We start from the raw sequence: 9279 nt of genomic DNA on the forward strand, positions 1-9279 counted from the left end.
GAGTCATATGATCACTGGGTTTTTCTCTATATTAATGAAGGCCTTTAAGTTACAGTATAGTGCCTTGAGGCCGCTGCTGTGATAAGGCACTGTATAAATAAAACTGAATGGAACATTTTTCATTTAGTTTATTAACTCTAACTCACATCTAAAACGTATATCTGCTGTTCTTCTTCTTGTGCTGTAAAGTTGGTGTAAAGATGACAACGCTTTTTTAGAAATCCTTCAGATCTGAGACCTCGGGAACACCCAGAGAAGTAAGTGTTTACTTGCGGAGCTTTAACACTCATTCATTATATTCAACTATGGCTTTTAAAGAGCTAAATAGTTTTATTCTTCCCACCAGCTGAACCACTCAATGATGTTTCCAGCAGAGTCCATTTCGGCAACTTATGAAGCTGGTAAGTGCAGTTCTGCATCCATTATAGCACATTTCCTCATGCATGAACACTTCCACTGAATTATGCAGCTGTAACCAATTCTTCAACTTTATACCTAAGTTATACCTAAGATTAAATGAGATAACATTTCCATGCTTACTCCAGCCAGCGGGTGGTGACAGTGTACATTTAGCTGTTTGGTTATGGCTCAAAGTGCTAGAAGAAAAAAACACATACAGGGTGGAATTCGCAATTCACCTGAGCCTACTGCACCACACTCCAACAAATGCGACTAAGCTGGCAGTAGGAGGAATAATCAGCTGGTATCAAGAACCTGGCAGTATCATTAATCACATGTGTCCATTGCAGTGGATATTGATAGACTTTTGCAAAAATATAAAGGTGCTGGATTTGAGTAAAACTTAATTTCATCCAGCGTTCCTGTAGGTCACATAAAAAAATACTGCTGTACAAAAGTCTTAAGCATCTACTAGTTTCTTTATATTTTGCTAAGAAAATTGGAAATAAGTGCAGCAATTTTTCAATTGTGCTATTATAGATTTTTATTTAAGTATGTAAGGCAGAAAGCAAGTTTGTATAAATCTAATGAGCCTGAAACTTCTGAAGCAGCTTTCTGTAATGTCTTTAAGTAATCTTCAGGAATATTTCTCCAGGCTTCCTGACAGACATTCAAAGCTCTTCTTTGGATTTTTCTTTCTTTTGTTCTGTTTTCTGTCAAGATGATCCCACACTGCTTCAGTAACGCTGAAAAATGAAGCCATTAATTGTCAGTTTTCCAGATGATATCGCATGATAGATCAAAATCTGATGGTATATTTATAATTTCAATAAATTCTGACAAGATCCCCAACACCACTGGATGAAATACAGCCTCAAATCATAATAGAGCCTCCACTGTGTTTTACAAATGGCTGAAGACTCCCTGCTGAACTTGTTTCCTGACCTCCTCTGCACATACTGATGATAATTTGATCCAAAATGTTGAATTTTGCAAGCCAGCAGTAGAGTGACAGCGTCTAGGTACCAGATTGAAATTCTCGGCACATCTGCAAGCCTTATAAATATATATCACCTTATAAAAAAGGGTTTGATTAGCTTGTGATTTCAGTTTATAACTTAATTTTGGTGTGATTTTATTCTCAGGAAATTGCATGGTGTTAATTGATAAAGATTTTTAACTTTTACATTTTATTCATTCAGAGCTAATAAAAATGTTTCAGGGGGATTTTAAACATTTTACATACATGAATTAACAGAATTCGTACGGGTGCTTAAACTCCTTGAAAATGCTTGGATTTTAATATTGTCTTTTCAAGGTTTGAAAAGTGCTTGAATTTTAGATGTGGTTCTTCTAACTATCTGATTGCAGCACATCAGATAGAAAAATAAAATGAGTCGCAAAGTCTGAAAGCAAAATTTCTCCTCCTGGGCTGCCTTGCACCACTGCATGGCAGCGCTAGTACAGCAGTTAGTTATGGCATGATAATGTGAGTTATTTCCCTCAAGTGAAAGTTATAAACATTAGCCCGATACATAACTAGCCAACTTAAGGTTTTCTGATTAAAGGGTAAAAGTGAAGTTGTCAGTAGTAAGTAAATAGAATACTGTTTATATTTATGTGCATTGCTGCAGCTTTTTCATTAACTTGGTGCTTTTATGACACCTTAGGGAGGAAATGATGGTAACGTAACGGACCGATGGGCACAAAGAATAGTCCCTTTTTTGTGCTACCAAAGTTCCCTGACTTTCATTCAAAACTGTTTATCGTGAGCACCTGCACATTAAACAACTTAAACATTATAATGGCTTCAAGCTCACATTGAGGCCTGTGGGGCTCTATCAGCCCTGAGACTCTAATAGACAAATTTCATATATGAGTATTTCATACTTTAAGGCTGCCTGTTTATTTAACAGAGATGAACAATAAATTATAATTGTACACAATAATATCACATGATACATTAAATAAATAGATATTAGGTAGATGCTTGTGCATTCTTAAAGTCTGTTCTCCATGTCTGTCTTACTGCACATGATGTTATTAGCACAAACATTTTAAAGGTCATAATTTAGGACTTCAACAATAATATAGACAGCAACAGTGGCAGTCCTAGCCTGTTTGGCGCCCTGATGACTTTGAACTTTTCTTGTCCATCTTCCACTGGTTTTAATTTTGCACTCCAGTATGAACACAAATCCCCCAACGAGGATCACCACAACATGATCTAACACACCTACACCTTAGTTCACAGATTCACTTTGTCTAAGGTTTATTTCTGGGATTTCGCACAACCCAGGATTCAAATCATGAGTAGATAATGGGCTTGTATTTACAACATTATGAATGAAATGTGCTCCACTTGGAAGCAGCCGGCCCCCTTTCAACAGGTTGTGTGTGAGACTTTAAATCATCAAACTGTAAATTATAAATTGTTATTGATCCTTTACCCCGAGTCCTAAAGTGTAGATTTATTTTCTTACTCTTCTTATATTTATTGTTTGTTTACTTGCACTGCTGTAACTCGTCGTCTCGTCTCTCTATATGCTGGACTGTATGTAGCAGAGATGACAATAAAGTTTACTTTGACTTCAGCAGCGAGCTCGCACACTGAGGGCTCTCGCTCACTTTTCGCTTATAGAATTTCGAAAAAACATCGGTGCAGATTAAAAGTCTGTATTATAATGTCTGCTGTTTTCGTGTTTGTTGGTTTGTTTTTATTTTGTTTTATTTTGCGAGCTCCAGCCGACCAGAGAATTCCCGCCCTCTCCTCCCTGTGCAACTAGCAGCAGGCGCACCTCGCAAACGGAGGGCGCCCTTACTCCCAGCAAATGGGCGATAGAAAACCGATCGGTGCCTGTGACATTCCCAATATGCGCTGGCTGATGTCGGGGCAGCATGGGTACGAGCAATTTTTTATTTATTTTTTTGCTGATGCCCGTGTTGCCGCCCCCCACCCCGGGCAACGCCCCTATCAAAAACCGCTACTGGACAGCAAGTAAACATCTTACAGTTACTTTTATTGAGAATTAACTTTAAAGAAACAAAAATCAGTTTCCTATTTTTTGTGTCAAATAGGAAAGAAGCATCAATATCTGATGAGAAGTGGTGTTGTATTTTTTGTATTTTTTCAAGAGGAGATGAATATCTCTAACAAGTTGATTTTTTTCTCATTTGCTCATCTTAATGTTTAAGTGAAATGTGCCTTTTGAGTTTAAACACTATATGCACATAAGGCAACCTTTTCCTTTTGCAGTATTTTTGTGTGGTGTGTTTTTCTATGTTTTAACATTTTCACATTGTCTTACTGAGGTGATGCAAAGTGAAACATGCATATTTTTTTTTTGGTATTGTGCTGGAAAAGCTTGAAAATGGACCTTGAAAGTATTTAAAAAGTGCTTGAATTTGACCCTGAAAAAGGTGTATGAACCTTAAGTTGTTTTAAAAATATTCCAGTGCCATATGGGAAAGGAAGTTGACCTCCCAAAGAATGCATAAGAGTGACATTTATGTATACTTACAGGTCAACCTCTGAAGCGCAGCAGCAGCTATGGACGTCTGCGACCTGATAGTAAGTCAAAGTAAACAAGATCAGAGTACTACTGTGCTTAATTAGGTTTGCATGTATAGTGTTCATTTGATTGTTCTTCTTTAGTTGTAAAAATTCATTATAAATGTTTTTTTATTGTCACTGCCGACTGCACAATAGAGTTTCTTTATTAACTCAGATTAATGAAGAAACATAACTTATCAACTTTGCGTACCATCTGCAGGATTTCTGATCAGGGTGTACCTGTTTTAATCTCTTTACAAATTAAATCCCAAATGCACAGAATGACAATAACATGTCCTTTATTTTGTTTGTTTTCTGGATCACCAACAACTACTCAAAGTATTTACAGTGATTCCAGTCATTGTTCAGGTATCAGGGTTTACATTGTCTTGTATGAAGCATTTTTATGCATTGATCATTTTTTATCAGATTTTCTTAAATGAAAAATCAATTAAAAAAACATAAACAAATGTTGCAACAAACTGCGAGATCAGATTTGTATGACACCATAATGGACATATAATGTGGATATAGTTTGATAGGTTTTTGAATATTTTTAATAATAATGTGATTCTTTACATATCTGAATTTTCTTCTCAGTGTCTGAGCTGAAGGTTGTTTTGCTGGGCAACAGCTGGTCTGAGAGGAGTTCAGTGGGAAATGTTCTCATCGGAGAGACCGTGTTCAATGCTGAGAAAGAATGGAATACCTGTCTGAGAGTGACCGGACCTGTGGAAGACAAAACCATAGCTCTCATCAATGCTCCTGATCTGCTGGATCCGAACATGTCTGATGACCAACTGACAGAGATTATAAACAAATGTAAGAGTCTCTCTGAACCGGGACCTCACGTCTTCTTGTTGGTTATACAGCCTGAAACCTTCACTGGGGAAAACCAGAAGAAGCTACAATCAGTCCTGGAAAACTTCAGCGATCTATCATTTGATCACTCATTGATAGTGATATCATCGCCTGGTGGTCAGAGCTCTGGTTCCACTGAAAACTATCTGCAGCATCTACCGGTAACAGATATGATCAAGAAATGTAAAGACAACTTGTTTCGGCAGAACCTTGAACAACGTCAACTGGTAAAAGCTATGGGAAAAATTGTACAGCAGAGTGATGGAGATCACGTGAGCTGTAATGTTTCCACAGCCACTACATCTGGTTTGCCCAGTTACCGACCAAGCCTGACACAAGGAGAAACGGTCACTGTCAACCAGGATCCTGTAAAAGGTACTTTTTTCATTTAGTAGTATTCTTCATAAATTGCTTTTGTCGTATAACAATCATGCATTACAAATATTTTACCAACTCCCAGCATGTTTGCATCTGAGAGGCAGCTGATTGGTTGTCATTAGTGGTGGTTAGCATTTTCTTTCTTCACCATTCGAACAGCCAGTATAAATGACTTCAGTAAACCTAAGAATGTCACAGTCTGCGGAGGCAGACCGTGCGGAATATGTGCGGTGGACCCAGGAGCGAACACAAACCGAGGATGCAGTAGTGAACTTTAACAAAAAGCGAGCCTTTATTTGTGGCTGGTTATGCAAGAGAAATGAACAAGGATAAGGGCAGCACAAAAGCAAAACTAAACAGAAACCTAAACTGGGAATGAACTAAGGTTGAACTATGAACTATGACTGAGAACACAACAGACCGGGCATGGAAACATCGAGGGTGGAACACAGGGGGGTGATAACACAGACGACGCCAGACAGACTGTATGAAACACAGAGACTAAATACACACGAGGGATGATCAGGGGAAGTGGCCACACATGGGAACACAGCTGACACACATGAACTTAACGACAGGACAAAAGGAGTGAAACTGAATACACTGACCGTGAATACAGACTTTCAAAGTAAAACAGGAAACATGGAGATTAGACAAGACACATGAACCGGGGAGACATAGTACAGAGGAGATGACATCACTGACAGCATGGACTTGACAATATAAGACACGCAGACATAAACACACGAAGGGCAAGGGAGACTTAATACACGGGTGATATGTACAAATGGCTGGACTGCCTTAGTGACCCTAAACAAAGAATAAACATCAAAATAGGCTAAAACACAAAACACTGGGTCGCACGACCCAGGACCATGACAAAGAATGTCTTCCTTACAGGCTGGTAGTTTTTTGTAACAACAACAAATGGTGTAAGTCATAATCAAATGTGATTTAATAATCACACTATAGCTGCTCAGTGAGGTTCAATATAGAAAAAGCAAAGTTTTATTACAGCCACTCTTAAATGCTGCCCCAGAAAACATCCATTTAGCTGGCAGTCAGTTGTTAGTCACTTTATAGTTCATTTGACCCTTGAGGCCAGTTCCACTGTATTTTACAAAAACATGGAACTGAGCTAACACGCTGGCATTGTCATATTAATGTTGTTTCCACAAACGATAGTGGTCTAATCAGACCATCTCTCACAAAGAAAAAAATTCACTTAACTAATCAAATGCTTTGCGTTCTGTTTGAGATACATAGCCTTTAGAAAGGACTCTTGATTTATGTCAAACTACCAGCATTGTCATAGTTTTAGCAAGTGAAAACCAACTCTGAACTGTGACTTTGTTTTTTCTCTTTTTCATTTCAGCATCTTCCTTCAGGATTGTACTTTTGGGGAGAAATGAGGACAAAAAGGGAAAACTGTTTAATTTGATTCTAAAAACTCAAGATTCTTATTTGAAAAGATTCCAAACAACAAAACAATGTGTGGCCTCCTGTGGGGAGTGGAGAGGAAACTCTGTAACAGTCGTGAAAACTCCAGACATGCTCAGTCAAACTGAAGATGTAGTAAGAACACAGGTGGAGAGGTGCATCAGACTTTGCTCACCTGGACCAAATGTTCTTCTGCTGCTAGTGGATTCTGATTTCAATGAGAAGAAGAGAGAAAGACTGAACTTCATCCTGAGCTTGTTTGGTCATGATGCCTTTAAATACTCGATGGTCATCCTGACAGAAAAGAAGATCAGTAACAGTGTAAATAAGCTTGTTAAGGAATGTGGGGACAGAATGTGTGGAATAAATGACACTACACGTAAAACGCTAATGGTTGAGATTGAGAAAATCATTCCTGGGCACAACAAGCCTTCTTTAAACCTGGTTCTGTTTGGGAGGAGAGGAGCAGAGAAGACTTCAGCAGCCAAGGCCATTTTAGGTCAGACTGAGCTTCATTCAGCCTCCAACTCATCAGAGTGTGTTAAACATCAGGGAGAGGTGTGTGGACGTTGGGTTTCCCTGGTGGAGCTGCCTGCCTTGTATGGAAAACCTCAGGAGGCAGTGATGGAGGAATCACTCAGGTGTATCTCCCTCTGTGATCCTGAGGGTGTCCATGCCTTCATCCTGGTCCTACCTGTGGCTCCCCTCACAGATGAAGACAAGGGAGAGTTAGAGACCATCCAGGACACATTCAGCTCTCGAGTCAATGACTTCACCATGATTCTGTTCACTGTGGACTCAGATCCTACAGATCCAGCTGTTCTTAACTTTGTAAAGAAAAACCAGGACATCCAGGAGCTCTGTGAGAGCTGTGGAGGAAGATCTGTCGTTCTCAATGTCAAAGACAAAGCGCAGATATCAAAGCTGCTGGAAACAGTGGAAAAGATGACATCTGGCAACGATGAATCAAGCTATACACTCACCATGTTTACACGTGTCTATGTGGATAAAATCACCACACTCCAGGCAGAACTGAAAAACTTGAATCTACATGACATAGGCCTTTGTAAGTATTTTTTTATATACTTTCATGGGTTTTATAAAACTTATAAATATGCCAAGGTTGAAGATCCTGTCTACACACATAAAATCCAGACATTAGAACAGACATTATTCTTACTCAACCTCCAGTTCTCATTCATCATATTAATTAGACTTATACTTGGTTGTATTTTTGATTAAGAATAAATATTTTTTGATATTTACAAAAGTACATACAAACTACATTTAGCATTATAATTTTAAACATGAAAGACTGGATGTTAAGGCCTTTTATACTCTCTCTCAGATGTAATGAGAGGTGAGCCAGGGCATCTCCTGTCCCTTTGAATTGCACTGTTCTCGATACCTGCAAGCCAAATAGTTCAATGTTTGTTTCATCAGGCCAGAGAATTTTGGCCTTATTGCAAACTCCAGGCTGAGGTCTGGACTTTGGCAGGACTATTGCAACACGTTCATTTCATTTTCTTTTTCAGCCATTCTGTGGTAGATGTCTGGCTGTGCTTGGAATCATCGTCCTGTTGATGACTCAGTTTGGTCCAAGTTTTAGCTCTCAGACAGATCTCACATTTTGTATAAGGTGTTTGTGCTGATATGCTTGGTTTGGTTTTCTCCAAAATGATTTTTGTGCATTATGTCCATACATCTCTGCTTTGGCCACATCTGTCCACACTAGATTGTTCCATAAATTTTTGGTTTGTTTAGATTAGAGATGGACCGATCCGATATTGCGTATCGGTATCGGTCCATCTCTAGTTTAGATGCATCTTTGAAAATCTCATACATACTACTTTGTTCTTGAAAACAGTCTTGAATAAGATGTAGATCACATTATTCGGAAAGGGCCTAATAACACTTCACAGATTGATGAGCAGCAACAGTCTGAAATCAATGCTGATGTTTTTCCTCTTTGCTACTTGTCCTCTGAATTCTTCGGAAGCATAAAGGTGTATTTATGAGATCTTGGCACTGAAGTTGTTGTAAACATTTTCCTAATCTTGTGGTGGATTTTGGCTTTTATTTTTTGTGGGGGCTAATTCTCATTTGATTTGACGTCTCCCTCTTGAGGCTGATGACAGAAGAAATATATTGTCAAAATTACATAGCGGTTATTGTTTAGAGAGGCTATGACAATAGTGAGAGAGGTCTGTCTTAGACATACACTGATAGACTGGCCAGGGACCGTCAGCTGATCGGAATCAGCAAAGCTCTACATCACCAGGTCCTTACATTAAAACCCACCATTATAATTGCAATCGGTGTGTTTCCCAATTCGTTACGTATTGATACTTGTGTAGGACAATTTGTTGTCACATTTAATGTAACTGGTAAGCATAGTTTTACATTTTTTATTAATTTTTAGGGCCCGGGCACTGACAGTGCAAAGGCCCTATTGTATCTGCTCCGTTTCTTCTTATTATTATTATTCAGGCAAAACAAGGGCCTTTTTGAGGGCTTTAACATGCTCAAAAACTCATGAAATTTTGCACACATGCCAGGTCTGGTGAAAAATTTTGTATTTTAATGGTTTTACATATCGTTAGCTTCATAGCATAAGTGCCTAAGTCATTTTTTGGTCAAATTGAGAT

General features: G+C 38.6%; 1 protein-coding gene across 1 annotated transcript in view; it reads left to right on the top strand.

Moving 5' to 3' along the window:
• Positions 1 to 7348: 7348 nt before the first annotated feature.
• Positions 7349 to 9279, top strand: part of LOC102194036 (golgin subfamily A member 6-like protein 22) — a 9065-nt gene continuing 7134 nt past the window's right edge. The window contains exon 1 of the mRNA XM_005753973.2: positions 7349 to 7697. Within this exon, the coding sequence (XP_005754030.2) occupies positions 7409 to 7697 (289 nt within the window). The 5' untranslated portion in view covers positions 7349 to 7408. The remainder of the gene's footprint in view (positions 7698 to 9279) is intronic.

The sequence above is a fragment of the Pundamilia nyererei genome, unplaced genomic scaffold (assembly GCF_000239375.1).
Source record: "Pundamilia nyererei isolate P.nyererei 1_Seehausen unplaced genomic scaffold, PunNye1.0 scaffold00488, whole genome shotgun sequence".
NCBI classification, from domain to species: Eukaryota; Metazoa; Chordata; class Actinopteri; order Cichliformes; family Cichlidae; genus Pundamilia; species Pundamilia nyererei.